The 20230-nt window shown below is 43.6% G+C and overlaps 1 protein-coding gene across 1 annotated transcript in view; it reads right to left on the bottom strand.

Moving 5' to 3' along the window:
- KMT2D (lysine methyltransferase 2D) overlaps positions 1-20230 on the bottom strand; it is a 3358270-nt gene that overhangs the window by 1087817 nt on the left and 2250223 nt on the right. The window contains exon 26 of the mRNA XM_044082193.1: positions 5896-5976. Within this exon, the coding sequence (XP_043938128.1) occupies positions 5896-5976 (81 nt within the window). The remainder of the gene's footprint in view (positions 1-5895; positions 5977-20230) is intronic.

The raw sequence follows: 20230 nt of genomic DNA, 5'->3' as shown, positions 1-20230 counted from the left end.
GAAGTTGTAAAGAATTTTAATCTCCTGGCTCTTGTAAAATGGAAGCAAGTAGCAGGGAATAAATACTTCGCAGAATAGCACTTGGTCACTCTACAATGAAGGCTCTCGACAAAGTATTCAAAAGAAAGGAAAAACGCTCAACACAAAGATCAGACTTGTCACACTCGTTTTCCCAGTGATCAATTACAAGTGCAAAAGCTGGACACTACAGAAACGGGACAGAAAGAAGATGGACTCATTTGAACTTTAGTGCTGGAGAAGGATTTTATGCATGCCGTGTACCACCAAACAACAAATGGATTTTGGAAGAGATCAAACCAGCTGTCATTACAAGCCCAGATGATGAAGTTATGACCGTCTTACTTTGGTCATACTGTCAGAAAAGTGAGCTAACTGGAGAAGGACAATATGTTTGGGAAGATCGAAGGAACTACGCTAAGAGGGAGACCTGCAACCAGATGGCTGGACACGCTGACAACTACTATAGGGATGACGCTGAAGAACCTTGATAGACTAACATAGAACAGCCTTCTTTTTGGATCTTTAATTCATCAAGTCACCAGGACTCGAACCAGAGTTGATGGCACCTAGAGAGAGATTATTCTCTAAAGTGTGAACAGCAGCTTGTTTTCTGAAAATTTTAATGTTTAGCTCCAAGAAAAAATGTTGTGGCTACTTTAAAATAAACTAATTTCTGCACTGCTACATCAAATGCATTAAAATATTAAGGCTACTGGAAAGGCAAGTACTTATGTTACTTGCTCACTCCCACAGTTCAAACTTGATTTATTTTTCAGTGAACTGCTTGCCGAAGTACCTGAAAATGTTAATTTCCCCTCATACATTTCTCTTGCGATCAACTGCCTGCACCAGCACATAGCTCGTCTTCAAATAACTTCGTAATGAGGAAAAAAAACAGCTAGTAACTTTACAGAAGCATGAAAGAATGAATCTTTACAAATCTCACTCAAATATAGTTCAGACTTCTTGTGGTTAATTTCTTAAACCTGTAGACTTCTCGTCTTAATGAGAGCATCTCCTTACGACTTTGTAAATAGAAGAAAACTACGACTTTCCATGCCTTGCATCTGTTTTGTCTTGGTTTTCAACCCTATTGCTTTGAAAACAAACAAAACAAAAAAAAAACTCATCTACAGCTTAAACTAAGGACATTAACTTACACACACACACACATGTAAAAACAGGGTAGATCTTAATTCGACATATACTTTGGTCAATACACTTTTCTGTCCCCCACGCAAGCAACAAAAGATCACATTATCTTAATTATACATAAATGTGATCAATATACTTGCATATCCCTCACCCAACCAACACAAGACTACAACATTATATTAACTAACTTTCTTCTTTCCATTCTCTCTCACAGGGGATCCAGCAAAACCAAACACCTTTAGGAACGATTCCAAGGCTAACCTCTCTCTACTAAGCAACACCTTGGCTAAATTCCGAGCACCCCCAAATCCAGTAAACACCACAGCATACAATAAACTATTTATAAAATCTCTGTACAGCCACACTGACTGCTGTAATGAGCATGTTGTGCCTATTCACATTAAGAATAAGAAACAAAAAAAAAGCCAAGCCACCTTAGTGGAATTACAATATCAATAAGTTATACAACAAAGGAAAAAATCTTGAACACGCATAGGAGGAACAAAGCCATACATACATACTAAAATCCCCCTAACCAATCTAAACAGACAGCTAAGATGGTTAATTAATAGTTCAATGGCTAAATTTGAAGAAAACAGCTTCTTAGGCAAAGGACAACCACAAAGTTTTCTACAGCTATGTATGTGACCTCAGAGGAAATTCACAACAATGTGCAAAAATTATTATAAACAGCATCACCCACCTTTTAGAGGACAGGTTAAACTGAACCCCCACCCCAAATATTCCAAAAAAAATACCTCAATGCAATCCACCCAACCATTATTACTACGGAACAGGTCTTCAATGCACTTTCCAAGGCCAAAAACACTGCATTGATAGGCCCCAATAACATCCCAGGATAAAACACTCCTCAGAAACAACAAATCAGCAGGAAAAAGTAAAATAACAAGTAAATCCAAAAGGTCTTCTTTGTATTTAAAATCCTCGTTTATTACAAAAGATAAAACTGAGATAGCAAGTAAAGCGCTTTTTGCTGTTGTTACTAGCAACTTCATCAGACATAAAGAAAATGCTGAAACTTTCCTCTTATAAAGCATTAATTGTTATGATGTCATTAGTAATTGGAAGTTAAAATTTAAAGAAACAGACATACAAACATAAAATATAAAATATAAAATGCATTCTGAGTTAAAACATTGTCTAGAGCAGAGAATATATTTTACATAAATGTATGTGCCCAAACTTATGGGCTTGTAATTTGACAATCCACTTGCCTTCCCTTTCTTCAATTCTGTTCCTTATGTTACCTAATCTCCCATCAGTATGCACCAATTCAAGAACCTGGAATTTGAATGTGAACTCCACAGTGTGTTTAGTTCAGAATGTTACGTTTGGATATGGCATAGATATGCTCTTAGGGATCTGGTTGTCATGCCCACATAGAACTTCCTGCATACTTGGCACTCAGCTAAGTAAACCAAGTTGATAGACCTACAGCTCGCATGGTGCTTAAACATGTAGTTCCTGTGTGTTTCAGGATGTGTGTAGTTATTAGTATTGGCAACATATTTGCACTGGTTGCAAGATGAGCAAGCAAAAGTACCACATCCCAGGATGTCTAATAATTAGCATGAAACAAAACATCTCTGGTCCACTTGAATCACTTTTCAACTGGAACCTTCAGTCAGGTTTTGTGCCAAATTTATTGAAGATGGCTACAGTCACTCCCCTGCATAAAGGAGTTCCAACCACTGATTTGGGTAACTACAGGCCCATAAGTCTTACCAGCCTCATATGTAAAGCCATGGAAAGAATCATCATGAATATGATAAAGGACATAGGTAACCTGCAAACACTGGAACCGTCACATTTTGAATTTGTTAAAGGAAGGTCATTCCTATTAAGCCTAATGGACTTTTGAGAGGGTAACCAAAGCAGTGGATGAAGTTAAGACTGCACACACAGCTTACCTCGACCTAACCACGGCGTTTGGTACAACAACCCACTATAGAAATACGCATTATAGATAAGCTCACTAATTTAGGTTAAACCTTTTTATCACCTGCTGGACAGCCAACTGGTTCACTGATAAGACCCAAGAGGTCAAAACAGGCACCTCTCCCAAGATGCCAGTCACTAATGGAGTCCCCAAGGGCTCAGTACTGGGCCCGGTCGTTTTTGGCACCTATTTCTCTGAAATGGAAGCAAATGCTGAAAGGTTTATGGCTAAGTTTGCAGATGATTGCAAATCATCAGCTCCCCTGCAGACACTAGCATTCTTGAAGAAGGCTGATCCTCTGACTAACAAATGGTGCCAAAGCCATAGTATTAAACTCAATGCTAAGAAATGCACAACTGTACCCTTTGGGAAGTCACCCATCCCATTTAATTAATATGTTGATAATTCACCCCTATGAGTTGACCCAGTGATCACGAACCTGGTTACACATGTAGACAGCAGCTTTACCTCGACCACCATGTGGCTTCAGTGGTGCAGAAATCCTTTTATGTTGCACAACTTACAAATAAGGGAATGGCATCTAGGTCCAAAGATGTCATCATTCCACTAACTACGCCCTTGTCAGACCACAGTACAATGCTCCCTTTGTTATATACTTGACCAGCCACATGCAGCAACTAGAGCAACCTCAGAGGTTCCTTACAAAAAGAAAACAAGCTGTAACAAACCTGCTTTATACAGAGCACCTTAAAGCCTTTGCCCTCTGCAGTCTCCTATAGAATGCAGTGATCTAGGTCTGGCTTACAAGGCAACCACAAACCCCCACAATTATGAAACTCCTACATATTTGTAAGTCAGAGCACAAGAAATATAAGGTCTAGGGACCTGAATTTAGTCTATGACTGAAACAGAACATGCTGGAGACAGACATGTGTCCCATAGACTGGCCCTCCTATGGAACAGGCTTCCCTTACCTGTGAAGCCGAGTTTGTCTATTATGCAGTTTAAGGACAAACCTAGACAAGTGGATAGAGAATAGGAAATTTACACTGGGCCTGGCATCCATGCCCCTTACGGACAGAGGCAGCTTATAAATGCCTGGTCCTCAATCTCCTGTTTGGATACAGGACATCATTATTCTTTCGAGAAAACATGGCTAAGCTTAGAAAGGCTATCTGGGACGTTAGCCTAGTACCAGTCTATGAATCCATTAAAGTGTAAAGCCTGAATACATTACAACTAAGAAAAGGTAATTTATTGCTTCAGTCTCTCTAGCAGTCACTGATAAGACACTCCCTCCTCACATTTAAAATGCCACTGACTGCAAGCTATACAAAACTCATCTACAATATAACTTGCAATTTATATCATTTTTAACTTAATTAAAAAAAACTGTTTTACTTACGGTTACTTCTTCATTCTCCATCTCCAGTCTCTAGTTCAAATCAGTAGCACTTCTGATTCTACTTGCTAGCTCCTACACTTTTTTTCTGTTACTAAGCATTTTCTTGTGAAACAAAGGAAAATATTTCACTGGAAAAGTCCCTCAATGTGTATGGTCTTGATTACTGTCAGGAGAATGAAAAGCAAAGTCCCCCTTCTACTCGCTGGCTAAACATTTTGACTCCTGAACCTGTTCTGCATCCAAAAATATCTTTGATCCTCCAGGGGAAAAATATTATAATGACACACATACAGCAGCTTGAATCTCACATCTGCCACTCAACATTTCATAAAAGCAGTCATGGACTTTATTCAGTGTGCACCAGGCAGAAGAGAAGCATCATTTCCCACAAATACTTTGTTGTGCCAAACTGTAATACTTATTCTTTCTGCCTCAATTTTATCAAGAGCAACTCTTTCTGCTGTTAAACTGCACTTTTCCTAATACAGATCTAGGCCCATTTGCAAATTGCCATGTTTGGAGTACACACACAATGTGTCTTTTCGACTAATGAATCCTGTAGTGGAACACCAGTCCAGTTGCTTATGTGAACCCGTGTAGTACTAACAAGTCTTGTCCTTCTAATCTCTTTTCTCCAACAGAAAATCTTAGGTTTTCTCTGCATGCACAGTCTTCTATTATTTTTAAGCATCTCTTCCTGTGAAGCATTATGCTCAACCAGCCTTTTTTTTCATTTCATCTTCTGATTTTTCCAGTTTTATCAGCTCATCTGAATAGCTTAAATATTCTATTTTTACAGCCTTTATTTGACTGTATATATTCCCTCAGTGGTTCATGTTAAAGATCTGCAAGTGCATATGACTTTTTTTTCTCTTAAATTATTGGATACTACCACTTAAACCAAAGCTGAAGCCTGAAATGTTTTTTTGCTGAACAGCTTATAACAGTCTTCCCAACTAGAGTTCTCTCTCCTCTTTTCTGGTTGATTTTCTGTTACTTTCACAAAATGCATTCTTTGTTGGTATGCAGGCACTGAGTGTAACCTTTTTTTCCCAAACTTAAGTATCTTTGCTGCCTCCCCAATTCAGCTGTAACACTGGAAGAGCTTTAGTCAACCTGTTGACCAATGTATTTTGTTTCAAAACAGGTGAGCCAATACCAGCAAGGAGACAAAGAACAGGAGGAAAAAACGGCTTAATCCCACCATTAAAATGTTTCTTTTCAGACACCAAATACTAAAGAAAGTTGTTGGGAAGGGAACATTCTTTGACAGAAAGCCAAAGAACACCCTCCAAAAAGTAGGGAAAATGAATAAAGTCACAAGCTACTACATCAAACCAAGTCATGCACACTACAAAAATAATACAATATGAATTAGTATAGACTTAATTACCTGTACTTTCAGCCTTTCCTTCTGTACTCACGGAAGCTTCTTCCTGTAAGTGGGGTGCACTCTGTGTAGTACCGTCACCTCCTGTTAAGATATACAATAAATTAAAAGGCACCCAAACTAGTTACTTAGCAAGCGTGAGGTGCTGTTAAATGTCTCACTGGTAGGCTGACTGCAAAATGCTGAAGAATGAAAAGCACATCACTTCCTGGCCCTAGGAAAAAAACAGAAAGCATTCTGCTGACTGCATACTAACATGGACTAGGCTTAGTCCCCCTTCTACTAGCTAGAATGAAGTCAGCACAGCTCAACATACAAAAATGTCATTGCATACAATAGCAAGGACATGTTCTACAATGTAATGGACAAGACAATGCAGAAGTAACAGATGATTATGAATTTTGTTTTTTTTTTTTTTATATAAAGCATGATGAAGATAACGGTACTATATTAAACAGAATACATCTTACCATTGGGAATATTAATATGCACAAGATCAGCGGTGAGAAAAATAGTGCAATCACTCTCTGGCAGCAGCATGACACTACTCAGGGTTCTCAATCTCCTCAAAGGTCCCCTGACATGGGAAAGGAATACCTGGAGGAAGCTCCAGCAGGTCCTGCAGACCCAATGAAAGAAAAGAGAAAACTGTTGGCAGTTGATCAGTTGCAAGAAACATACAAAAAGAAAATTCTTGTAACAGGGTCTTTGCTCCTTAAGAACTGGTGGAAGACCCAAGAACTTCAACTTTTCTTAAGAAGTTAAGCCTGTACTCGTGAACTAAGATTTTCATGACCCATTTGCATTGTGTGACTTTGTACTCTAGAATGGCTATGCAGCCCCCAATTCATTGGGTCCAGATAGAGAAAGAAGACTGATTCGAGGGGGAACTGACTAAGGTCAGAAGTGCTTCAAGGGGGTGGGTAGGAACAAGGTTGAGTCATAGCTGTTCCCCTGTTGAGGTTTTGGTCCTGAGGAACCCCAGACTTCTCTCTTCGATCAAATCACCACTTTTGCTCTTATGTAGTCCATTCCCCATCCTGTTAACTCGCACAAGCTTGAATCCCAATAAGACAAAACTAATGATCTTCTGAAATAAGCCCTTTGACCACCACTCACCTTTCCAAATCTATTCATCTAACACCAGGACTGAACCAGTACTACACAGCAAGCTACTTGGCATCACAATTGATAACATGAAATTTGATAAGCATCTGTCAATTATTATAAAGAAAGTGAAGTACACACAAAACTAGACTCCCTCTACAGATCTAAACCATATCTCAATAACTTCACTAGACAATCTATTGCCAGGACTCGCTCACTGTCTCCCCTCCTCTACACCTCTATCTTCAACAACCTGAAGAAAACTGATCTAACTAAACTAGACGCTAATTATAACAAGTCTGCTAGATTTGCTAACAATTCTCCGTACAGAACATATCAGTGTAATGCCTTACAGCGACTAAACCGGTTGGAATTACCCAACCTCCTTACACGTACCCAACTTACAATAGCCCACAACATAGTATATCAGTCCAAAAAATGCCCAGCTCTGCAAGACATACTTAAACCCCAATCCAACACAATGCAGCTCAGATCTTCCAATAAGCTTCTGTTACAAGTCACTAAGGCTTACATCTTCCATGGAGATTGCTCCTACTCCAATCGCATCTCTAGTACATGGAATCTGACCCCCCCAACCTATACTAACCACTAACCTCCCCAAAGTTTAAAACACTCAAGTCACACCTAACACCTGGGCTCTGCTCGTATCTAAATCCTGACTGAACAGTTCCTGAGAAATTCTAACAACAGATCTTGAATTTACTAAGCTATCAATATCTCCCACTCCTGTTTTTTTTAACCACTATGACACATATGTATGTTTTTCTAATTATAATGTTCTTTGTACACAAGTGTAGTGTTGTTTCTCTAACAGTATGATGCTTTTCAACACATTTATGATCAACCATAGGAGCTAATGTTGATTTTCAACATACATTTATAATTTGTCTTGTATTAAATAAGCATTCTTTGCAACTTATGGGACGTTTTTGATGGTCATAAGTTTGTATTTTCTTACATTGTGTATTCACTGCAGGGTTACTTTGACTGTATCATCCTATGCTGGTTGTTTCTTAGATTATTCAGTCTATGTAAATATTGGGGCTTTTCCCCTGGGCATCTTCTGAAAATGGGATACCCACCCAGTCGGACTATCCTGTCAAACAAACGTTAAATAAATAAATAAATAAATAAAAATAAATCTTTGGGATTTTAACTTTTTTCTTGCCTCTGGTGGAAAGGTCAGGTCCTGCTGGCATAGTTTCATCTGTATTTAGGTGAAACAACTACATAGTCATCTCCCTTTTCCTCCAATCTGTCACACTTTTTTCAAACTGTCTCCTCCAGTGATGCACTAAGGAGCTACGCTCTGACATGATCTGGCAGGGGCTGACTATTCAGCCAACCATGTCTCATGGAGACTGATCCAGAGGCTGTTATCCACATACAACAGTTTGCCTGTCACCTTGAAAGGAAGGTGGCATACTTCTAGCATCTTATGTTTCAGACAGATCCTTATCCTCTCTCTCAAGCCTGGACCTTCAACTGAAAAATAAATCTCCTTGAGCTATCTCAACATGTGTTCTGACACATTAATAACCTGAAGACCAGGATAGAAGTATACATTTTCTTCCCAAAGCAGCCAAGCTTCTTACTTCCCCCACCACTAGGAAGAAGATCCTTGGTCAAAACCTCATTACACCTCTGCTCACACACCCAGGAACACACAGCTGGATCAACAGAATTTTTAGGCAAGTACTTGCAGGCATCCGCAACCCTGTAGAAGCAGTTCGGCTTCCAGGGAGCAGGGATTTGAGAGTCAGGTTTTAGGGATGCACTAGTATATGCATTCCTTAAGGCTCCAATGGTTTTAGCTCTGGGAGGCCTAGAAGTTCTCTTTTTTTGGGGGGAGGGTGTCAGAAACCTCCTTAGATTCACATCCAAAGTAAGCTTCATTTTATTTAAGGTACTAGCAAATGAGACCCCCCCCCCCCCGGTGGAGAATCAGAGGATAAGGGTACCCGCAGAGTCAGACTCGGGAAGACAGATATCTGGGAAACATATGACAGCTCCTCTGCCTCAGCATCACAGGAATCAGAGTCCTGGGGGTGCCCCCCAGCAGGGAACCCTGACAGACAGCTGACCTGAGGAAGGTTGCATGCTTTGTAAGAATAAGATAAAATCCTGAGCCAGCTTCATCAGATCCTGAAAGAGGGCCTAAAATGGGTGGAAGGCAGGCCCATCTCAACCTCAGGCAAGATGACAGCCAATTGGCACAGAGGTTAAGGTTGCAAGCTATAGTTTCTGTGGTACATAGTTTGATTCCCTCAACACTCACCTACCTCGTCTGACCTTGAGCAAGTCAAAATCAGATATTACTCTCGGGTCATCCCTGAAGAGGTATGGTGTTCCCCAGTGGGTCTACCAACCTAACAAACAGATTCTCTGAATTTTGGACATACTGGTCCTATTTTTCCAAGCAGTCAAAGGCTAGGATGTTCTGGATGCAGAAGAGTGGCTTGGGCCTCTATTTTGGTTCCACGGATGTCCATGTAGACAGAGTGAAGGAATACAACAGTCAACAACAGTTACACAACAGATGTTGGAACCAAAGGCTAGTGGGAAGACCTACAGACCAACCCATGATGGAATGATTTCAGCTTGGGAGGATGTGCCATCTTTCGAATGAGTGGGAGCTTCCAAAGGGGCAAGACAACAGACCTCTGTCAAAATAGTTATCTGGTTACAAAAGAGCCTCAACAGAACTGTGTAATATCTTACCATAAGAGTAGCTGTCCTCTTTACCATTGCAGTACTCTTCACAGTAGGGATCTCCTGCCAAGGACAGCCAAACGTCTAGCCAGCATACAAAAGCCTTTAGATCTCGTATGCTTTGCATATCACATACATGCTCCCTGTACAGGACATAAAGCATAAAGGTGATGTATAGACACAGTTACCCAGAACTGAATTGTCCCAGTAGAGAAAAAAAATCTTCATATGCGCATCCAGAGGGAGAAAATGGAAAAGGGAAACATTTGGCCAGGAGGAGAACCAAAATAAAGCCTAAAAGTAAAAAAGGGGGCTGGAGGGAGGGAGCAAATACTGCAACAGTGAAAAGAAGGACAACTACTGTTATGGCAAGATTTTACACAAATGTACTGTCCTTCTATATCACTGTTGCAGTATTCTTCACATTAGAGAGAGTTCAAAAGCTCAGGAAAAGGATTGTGAGGTGGAAGGCTGGGAAGTGACCTCAACAAACTCATGCAGAATGGCTCTAACAAAACTTGCTCTGGCCTTAGAAACCACATCTAACTTATAATGCTGACCAAGTAGCAATTTCAGGGATAAAACTGGTGTCCATCCCCTTGAGGAAGGCATCAGAAGAGGCAACAGACCTAGTGGACTGAGTTGTAACAGAAGTAGACAAGACACTTGCCATGAAAGGAACAGAAGGAAATGACTTTAGAAATCCAGAAGAGATGTTTTGTTTAGAAACAGCCAAACCCAATGTCCTGGGATGAAAACAAACTAAAAGCTGGCCAGACTTATGAACAGTCGTAGTTTTATCCAATAATACCCGAGCTGTCTGTGCAAATCCAAGGTATGCAGGCTAGTAGACTGAGAAAGAAAAAGGGAAGGGAGCTGCACTGTCTGATTCAAAGACGGTTCATTAATAACCTTGGGCATAAAAGGAGGATTAGTACAGAGAGACATCCTGCCCCTGTGAAAAATCAAAAAAGGAGGGATGCCCATAAGGGCCTGAAGCCCAGAAACCCTCGAAGAAGTAAAATCAATAAGACAGTCTTCCCAGGTACAATGTTGCAGAGAAGCTGAACCTGCAGGCTCAAAAGAAGCCTGGGCCAACTTTTCTAAAACAAAATTAAGGTCTCAAGAAGAGGAATAGGCTTCCTTGGGGCCTAAGATACAGGACACCTTTAAAAAAATGATTGACCACAAAGTGAGAAGCCAAAAGAGGATGCAAGGGTAGACAGGCAGAAATAGCTGACAAATTGATCTTTACTGAAGAATGGGCCAAGCCAGACTGGAGCAACTCACACAAATATGAGAGAACCAGAGGGGCCCCCAACTTTAAAAGGATCCTGGTTATGAGCATGGCACCAGACAGCAAATATCTTGTATTTGGACGTACAAGACTTTCAGGTTGCAGGTGTTCTTGCCTCCTGTAAAACCCAAAGCACATCTTCAGAAAAGAGGTGCCTAAAAGGGATCAAAACCCTATCACCCACAGTGTCAGCTGAAGAGTGGACAAGTGATGATGGATGGGTGACCCCTTGTCCTGTGTGAAGAGGTCCAACTGGTGAAGTAACTTGTGAAGACTGCCTCTGGCCAGATGCATTAAGAGGGGGGAACCAGTGCTGTCTTGGCCAAAAGGGAGTCACTTACAGAATTTTTGAGGAGTCCAGCTGAATCTTCTGCAGGACTCTTGGAAGTCGAGGAAGGGGAAGGAGAGCACAGAGCAACATCCCCTTCCAAGAAAAAGTGCGTCAGTCTTCCACACCAGATGTCATGGCACTCTGGAGTAGAAGAGGGAGCTGCCTGTTCACTGAGGAAGCAAAGAGATCTTTTGGAGGAATACCCGAACGACGGACTATGTCCAGAAACATGTCTCTGTGAAACATCCATTAGTGAGAATACGTGCTTTAGAACTGCTCAATGTGTCTGCAACTAGATTGTGCTATGAGGGAATATACACTGCCTGAAGAGTTAACTGATGACCAAAAGCCAGATCCTAGGCATGAAGAGCCAACCTGCAGAAAAGGTAAGACTGTGTCCCCTTGCTTGCAGGCATACCACATCACTGGGGTATTGTCTGTGTAAACCTTCATAGGGCCTGGAAGGAGCATGGGGTGAAAAGCCTAAAGGGTCAGAATCAGAGCTCTAATCTCTTAGATGTTGATATGGTTTGACGTCTGATTGGGGGGGGGGGGGGGGCAAAGACCTTGAACTTTCAGATGACCAGAGGAAGCCCCTCACTCCATGTCTAAAGCTTTAGTAAACAGTTCATGAGGAGGAACTGGAGGCTGAAAGGGTACACCTGAGATGAGGGAAAGCTGCTGAATCCACCACTCAAATTCTTGCTTTTGACAAGGAAGGAAAGGTACACAAATCCAGAGGGTGTCAATGCTGAAGCCAAACTGACTCAAAGTACCAGTTAAGCTTCCCCATGTGCAATCTGGTGACAAGGAGCACTGGAATAGAAGAGGCCATGAATCTCTGGGCTGAAAGACACTCTAGCTGGAACAGCAAGCAGAGGAAGAAGACGCAAAGAAAGCTGTCAAAGACAGAACTTTTAGAGGTTAAATCATTACCCCCCCCCCCCCCGAGTACCGTCTCATGGCACCTCTGCACTTACATCCGAGCACACTACGAGATGACAGGAATTTCAGGCTCTTACCCCCGAGTGCCTTCCACAGGCCGGAGAAACTTTAATGTTGAGTTTTTGCTATGCTCACTTTAAAACAGGCTGAAATCATAACTGAACGTATTATTTACATTCTATAGTTATGATTCAGCTTGTATTTTTGTGGTGCTCACATTAAACTTGTTTGAGAAAATCGCCTTTCTAAGTGTTTGATAAAGCAAGTGGTGGCAACCAACCAGATTCTTGCAATCTAAGCCACCACCTGCATTACACATCCATCCCTGACCTATGTTTCTCGTTTTCACCAAATAAATAGAGGGTCCAGAAACAGGTATTTCCTTTCTTTCTGCTGATATTTGCAGCTTTTACCTGCTACTGGATTCCTTTATTTATCCGTGGCACAGCTTGCACAGATCGCTACTGAATAAGTGACACCAGTTTGTCTCAGGAGTTTCATCAGTTTACTGCTCATTCCAGGCCGTGCTTTCGTTGATAATTCAGTTAAGATATTTTTTTACCAGTGTCTGAGGGAGTCCCATAGCAGGACATTTCTTTGCATACACACACAATTCTGTACAGCATATACATCCAACCTCACAAAAAAAAGTTCCATCTTCTCAGCAAAATAAAATACTGATGTATAATACTGTTTAGTGTGTTAATGTAGTTCCGCTATTGAATCGTGTTGTTTGTGCAAAAGAAGAATGCTGCAAAATATTTCTTGTTCTAAAACCACAGCTCTTCGGACTTTAATTCAATTCAGATTACTCCCCATACCTTTCAACCTCTTAGTGCAATATATCTGGACAAAGCATGACAAAATGGGCAAACACAACTGTTTAAATAGGGATCGTCTTGCAAACCGGGAGATGGGTGTCACATAATCCTAAAACCTTGTGTGTTGTCTGATGGCAGCTCATTCTACGGTAGTGTAACATATCTGACATGAAATATAAAATAAAACTGAATTTAGTGAGAAACTACCGCACACAAACATTGGCTTCAGCCTTTAAAAAATTAAGTTATTACCTTATAGTACTAACAAATAGTCACTGACAGAGGTCATATATCAATGCAGTTGTGTTTGCCAACAAGTATGCTTCAAGATAAAATATGATACCTTGTATGTAGTATGGTTTTGGAATTATTAATGCAAATTTGAAGAGGAAATATTTGACGCCTAGAGGAGCAGTAGGAAGTAACTGCAGAAACACCTGGAGACGTCACTCGGATGTAATAAGTTAATGTAATTTCTTGCGATGTTGGTTGTTGCAGGTACGCCTTTTGATATTACAATACTGCACTTGGAGACTGTTCTGTTATTTCGTAACTGCAGATGTTAAGATATACAGTTTTGTTTAAAACCTGGGTAAACGTCCAGAGAGTTATTGTTTCATTGTCATAGTAACATGTGCTTCCAGAGTTTGTTTCCTTCAAATTCGTATGTACTTTGGGAGCTTTCCATGATGGTTGCCTCAAAGTTTGCTTGCTCGTTTTAAAAATGTGATTTTGTGACACAGTTATGATTGTTTGTCAATAATACAGTACAGATACATTTAGTGTTCCTAACAGTTCTGTTGACTTTGGTCCAGATTCTAGAGCTGTGAGGCTGAGAGCTTTTTTATAGATCTCGGTTACCTTCTGTTTTAACATGGTGGCAAGTGGGGTGACTTCTTGCTAAAAAAAGAAGTTATGTACTCACCATAACGTTCCATCTGAGTAGGTAACTTCATTTGTCAGCAACCTGTGGGTATCGGCTCCGACCTGGATCCGAGCCGGCAGCTTTCCAAGCTAAAGGTCTGAGCTCTCAGCTCCTCCCCCTTACCCATAATACCCTGCTACCTTCCTCCAGTCCTCAGATCGAGTTTGCCACTTATCAACCAACAAGAGTCAAACATACTCGAAAGAGAAATGCTAACCTGATGCGCAACAGAAGGAAAACCTTCTGTTGTAAAAATGATCACAAAACAGGCTAGGGGGAAGGAGGGGGGTTGGTTGCTGACAAATGAAGTTACCTACTCAGATGGAACGTTAAGGTGAGTACATAACTTCTTTATCTGAAGTAGTTAACTTCATTTGATCAGCAACCTGTGGGACAGAGTCCCCAGCTACCAAAAACCTGGGAGGTCCTCATGGAAGGATATTCCAGAGCACTGTGGAGCCAAAGGCTGCCCTACCTCTAGAGATCAGATCCAGCTTGTAATGAGAAATGAAGGTATGAGAAGAGGCCCAAGTAGCTGCTGAACAGATGTCATTCTAAGGGAACTCTTGACCAAAATGCTGCAGAGGTAGCCATTGAATGGGTAGAGTGAGCATGAACCCCCAAGGGTTCTGGCCTATTGGAAGCTGAATAGGCTTGTAAGATGCAGTGGGATATCCATCTGGCTAAGGTAACTTTCGTAACTGGCTTGCCTAAGTACGGCTTAGCGAAAGACACGAAAAGCTGTTCTGATTTGCAAGAAGCAGCTGTCCTGTGCAAGTAAAATCGCAATTGTCTATGCACATCCAACAAATGCAGTTTATATTCCCCTTTGTTTTGAAAGTTGGGAAAGAAAACAGACAAATTGATGATTTGATTGATATTGGCCACGGAGGCCACTTTAGGCAAGAATGAAGGATTAGTCCTGAGAGATACTCTGTCCTTACGGAAAACCAGGTACAGGGGTTTGTACAAAGGGTTTGAAGTTCAGATACCCTCCTAGCTGAAGTAATTGCAATCAAGAAGGCAGTCTTCCAGGATAAGAATTTTAAGCCAACGGAAGCTGCAGGTTCAAAGGGTGGACCCGTTAGGGCCTGGAGAACTAAAATTAAGTGCCATGGGGGAACCGCATTCTTGACCGGAGGTCTTAAGAGAAAGGTGCCTTTTAAAAAGATCTTGTATATCTTAGCGGAAGCTAAGGGTTTAAGGTTGTCCCCAATGTGGAAATGAGAAATGGCAGCCATCTGAACCTTCACAGTAGAAGAACTGGCCCCTTGATGGAAAATGTGGGACAGAAAATCAAGAACTGCTGGAATGGGAGCCAAGAAAGGATCCAAATCCAGATCCTTGGCCCAGATGGAAAAACGCTTCCATTTACTGTTGTAGATTTTCCTGGTAGAGGGTTTATGTGCCGCTACCAGAATAGTTTTTATGGAAGACGAGATACCGGGAGTCCTAGCTGTTAGTGGAACTGGATCAACCAAGCCATGAGCTTGAGGTCGTCCAGGTTCGGAGTTTGCAATCCAGAAGGATGAGAGATCGGATCCGGAATGGGATCTAAGACCCAAGGAGGAGCTATGATGTGAGACCACAGATATGGGAACCAGATCTGACGAGGCCAGAATGGGGATATGAGGATTATTTTGCTCCCCAACCGATGAGCTTTCTGCAGAAATTTCGTCGTTAGTGGAAGAGGAGGATAAGTATAAAGAAGACAGGGTGGCCAAGCATGAAGCAGCGCGTCTCTGGGATGCTCCCCCGGTGGGGGAATTAGAGCGAAAAATTTGCTGCATTTTGCGTTTGAAGGAGACACGAAGAGATCGCAGCAAGGCTGACCCCATCTGAGGAAGATCTGTTTCGCTACTAAGGGATTTAGAGACCACTCGTAAGGTGTGAGGATAGAACGACTCAGCTTGTCCACCAAAATGTTGGACCAACCCAGAATGTGCATTGCTATCAGAAAGCGGTTGGTGGAAATCGCCCATTCCCAAACTCTCACAACGTCTCGACAAAGAGGGTAAGACCTGGTTCCTCCCTGTTTGTTGATGTACCAGACTACAGCCATGTTGTCTGTCTGAATTGCAATAGTCCCTGGAGGAAGAAGGTCCTGAAGGGCTTGCAACGCTAACAGCACCGCCCTCATCTCCAGAACATTGATATGCAGACCGGTCTCTACAGGGGTCCACGTGCCGTGGACGGTTATGCCCATGCAATGCCCCCCCCACCCAAGGCGAGAAGCGTCCGTGGTCAGCGTGGCTTGGGGTAGAGGCATCACGAATGGTCTCCCTTCCCGAAGCTCTCTGGAATTAAGTGACCAGAGAAGTGAGCTAAGTGACCAGAGAAGGGAGCTCCTGCAAACCTTACTCAGGGGAATTTGTGAATCCAAGTGGTGTAGGAGGAAGGACCATTGGACCTGAAAGGTCCACTGAAGGACTCATGTGCAGTCGAGCAAGAGGTGAAAGGCTGATGGCTGCCACCATGGATCCTAGAGCTCTCAGGACTAATTCTGCGGGTGGGGCCGGGGACTGAAGAAGTGCTATTACATGGAGTGACAAGGTGCGTAACCTGTCCGTTGTCAGAAAGGCCCTGTACTGGAGTGTGTTTGTCCTGGCCCCTATGAAATCTAGAACTTGAACAGGATGAAGAGAAGACTTCCTGAAATTTATGGTAAATGCCAAGGTGATGGGCCAAGAGTAAAGCATAATGCCTGGCAGAAGAGTAAATGCCTGGTGGGGGCGGTGAGGAGCCAGTCATCTAGGTATGGAAATACCTGAATTCCCTGAAGTTTCAGGTGGGCTGCTACAACTGCCATGACCTTGGTGAACACCCTGGGGGCTGTTGTGAGGCCGAACGGAAGAACCCTGAACTGATAATGACTGGCCACCAGGCGAAAGTGGAGATACCTCCTGGATCGTCGGTCCATGAGAATGTGGTAGTACGCATCCTTGAGGTCTATGGAGCACATCCAATTGTTTTACTGCAGAAGGGGGAGAATATATTGTAGAGTGACCATCCGGAATTTATCTCTGGCAATGAACAGGTTCAAGGTTGACAGGTCGAGAATTGGCCTCAAGTCCCCCGTCTTTTTTGGCACTAAAAAAAACCTGGAGTAATTGCCTAACCTGGATTGCTCTGGGGGGGACGTGTTGGATGGCCCTTTTTTTTCAGTAATTTCTTTATTTCTGAGGCCGCAGCCACACTCTGATCGGGTGGGACATCGGGGAGGTGCCTCACTAACGGGGGAAGATTCAGGAAGGGGATAGAGTAACCTCTGGATATTATTCGGAGCACCCAGCGATCTGTAGTAATGGGCTCCCAACTTGCTAGATGCTCCGAAAAACACCCCCCGACTGCCTCCAGAGAGGGACAGTCGGGCAACCCCTCAGGGCTGCTGTGTGGGTCGGTCAGAGAAGGGTTCTCTCGACCGAAAATTCTTCGGTCCCCCCTCTGCCTCTGGGCCGGCGTCCACCTTGTCCTCCCCTGCCTCTGACGGATGAAGGGTCTAGCCGCCCCCTCCGTGGCATGCGAGAGAAGCCGCATAGAAGAATTTGATATTGACTTTAGAGTGGCCATACAAGCCGAGAAAGTTAATTTGTCCTTGGCCGCCATGGACTCTGGGGGAGACCCAGCGTACTCTTTTATCAGATCCCGCTGGAGCCTAATGACATGTGCCAGATAATTCAGAGCCCTTATTGAAAAGGTGGCTGAAGCAAACATCCGCTTTCCAATGCGGTCCATCGTCCGAGACTCCTTATCAGGAGGATGGACAGAGGAACTTTCTTGTGCCAGTTCCTTCATGTTGGCAGCTGCCACCACCATGGCATCTACAAGGGAACCTTTATTCCACACGGTCTTGTCAGAAGGGGGACTAAGGATTTTGTCCAGTCTCTTGGGGAGTGGCTCCACAGTGTCCGGCTCCTTCCAAGCCCTGGTAGTAATCAAGTCTACTAAGGGGTCGGCCGGGGGGGGACACACAGGAGGTAGACGGGCCTGCGTCAGACGCCTCCAGAAACACAGACTCATCCAAGGAAGGCTTCTGGGCTGACCACCCCCCTCTTATGCGCAGCATCTCCATAATGTCTCCAAAGGAGGCATCCTCTGGGGGGTGACCTGGGGGAACATTCCCCTTCCTCTAAGTCTGTGTCCTCCGTGAGGGACTCAGGGGGTCCAAGTGCCTCCTCTTGCACTTTCGTTTGTGAGGGACCTCCTTGGCGGGACTGTCCGAGGGGGGCTCACCAATGGGGTCCTGTTCCTCTACAGGAACTAACTGGAGTGCAGACGCAGGCTGTCTCTGGGGCCGGACGATGGAAGACAGGCCCATATGCAAGGGAGTGAAGGGTGGATCCGTAGCACGGACTGGGGACTTCGAACTCCTTGACAGCACCCTCTCCACCACGTCGAACGCCGAAGGTGAACCACTCTCACTTGGCTCCGAGATTAGTCCCCTCGGCTCCGAAGTGAGGACTGGTGTCGGAGCCGACGCCATCGGACCAGAGAGGTAAGTACACTCTGACAACAATGGAGCCGAAGACACACTCACCCGTGCGGATCCAAAGTTCGGCTCTCAGCCCAGAGAGCTTGGATCCGAAAGATGACCCAATAAACTCAAGGGTAAAGCTGGCGTTGAAGTAGCAACTACTATCGGCGCCGACTCACAGGCTCCGAGACGACTCGGATCCGACAGCTCCGAAACCCAATAGTGGATCGGAGAAGGAGCAATTGGTGCAAAGAAAGGGGCCAAGCTCCCTCCCAGGGGGGGGGGGGGTGGGAGGCAGGAACACTCCCATCTGCATCTGGGCCTGCAAGAATCGACACATCATCCAGTCCACATCTGCGGACAAACTCCTGGTACACCTCAAAGAAGTTATCGAAGCCTGGAGTGCCGCCTAGACGACCTTGAGGGTGACAGAGACCCCTCCTCCAGCTGCTGAGAGAAGAGTGGAGAACGGAGCCGAGAGGGGGAAGACCTGGAAACCCTTATGGGGGAACAAAACACTTTAGCCAGCGGAGCCGAAGGGGCTGATTCGGGCCGTCGCTTATGGCTCTTATGCCTCTTTCCTTTTCTTTCTCTCTGTGCCCCCTGTCTTTCTTAGAAGAGCCCCCCTCTACCTGGGACACAGCGGGAGGTTGAGTCCCAGCCAGGGGAGGGGAAGCTGAAGGCTGGACAGTCGCAGCCGTGACTGGCGCCACTGAGGGAGAGGAGGAAGAAGAATCTGGGGGTAAGAGTCCCACCAAGATTAACTTGTTCCTCCTGTCCCTCACAGCTCGGGGGTTGAAGGCCGCACAAATCTGGCAGCCTGATGTTAAGTGGGCTACCCCCAGGCAGAGAACGCACTGAGTGTGGTCATCCGCTGGTGACAGCTTATGACCATACTCAGCACATTTCGATAAATGGCCTTAGGGCCCTCGGCCATCACGCTCAAGCACACACCCTAACACACACAGTAAGGGGAAGGAAAAAACACTAATTTACCAGTAAAAGTAAATAAAAAATGGTTTAACTAAACTATGGGTCTATAACACACACACACACTCAAATCGCTAGAATTTAAACAAGAAAACTTCTAAAATCCTCTCACCTAAAACACCAAGAGCTCGTCCCTTATGCTACAGAAGCCGCGGCAAACGAGATCTGGGGACTGGAGGGAGGTAGAAGGGTGTTATGGGTAAGGGGGAGGAGCTGAGAGCTCGGATCTTTAGCTTGGAAAGCTGCCGGCTCGGATCCAGGTCGGATCCGATACCCACAGGTTTCTGATCAAATGAAGTTAACTACTTCAGATCTAAGCAGTGTCCCATTCTCAAAGTGTAGAGCAAGACAGTTGTGGAAAAGATGTTATCATAATGTAAAGTTTCGTTTTAGTCGTATTAAATTTCCTATTGCTGTCAGTATGTTTATATGTTATATAGTTAAAGTAAGTGTCCTGTGCACTGATTTTATGTATATTCGCTTTTCTGATTAGTTCCTTGTGTTTAAAACAACTGGAAGAATGCGGAGCAAGGATAACTATTAACCATATCTGAATAATTATGTTCTGATATCATACAGTTGTACATTTAACTGCCACATTTGTGTGTGTTCAGTAATAAACAGAACATTGTGTTTACTGGAGATGTCTGGAAGTAAACTGTAGTGTCTTCTTTAATGGTGCCAAATAAAAGAATTTCAGTCTTGTTCTCTAGCA

This window comes from Protopterus annectens, chromosome 9.part0 (genome assembly GCF_019279795.1).
Source record: "Protopterus annectens isolate FY-2018-M chromosome 9.part0, PAN1.0, whole genome shotgun sequence".
Classification (NCBI taxonomy): domain Eukaryota; kingdom Metazoa; phylum Chordata; order Ceratodontiformes; family Protopteridae; genus Protopterus; species Protopterus annectens.
The sequence above is the reverse complement of the archived record's forward strand: the minus strand, read 5'-3'. Positions and strand labels throughout refer to the sequence as shown.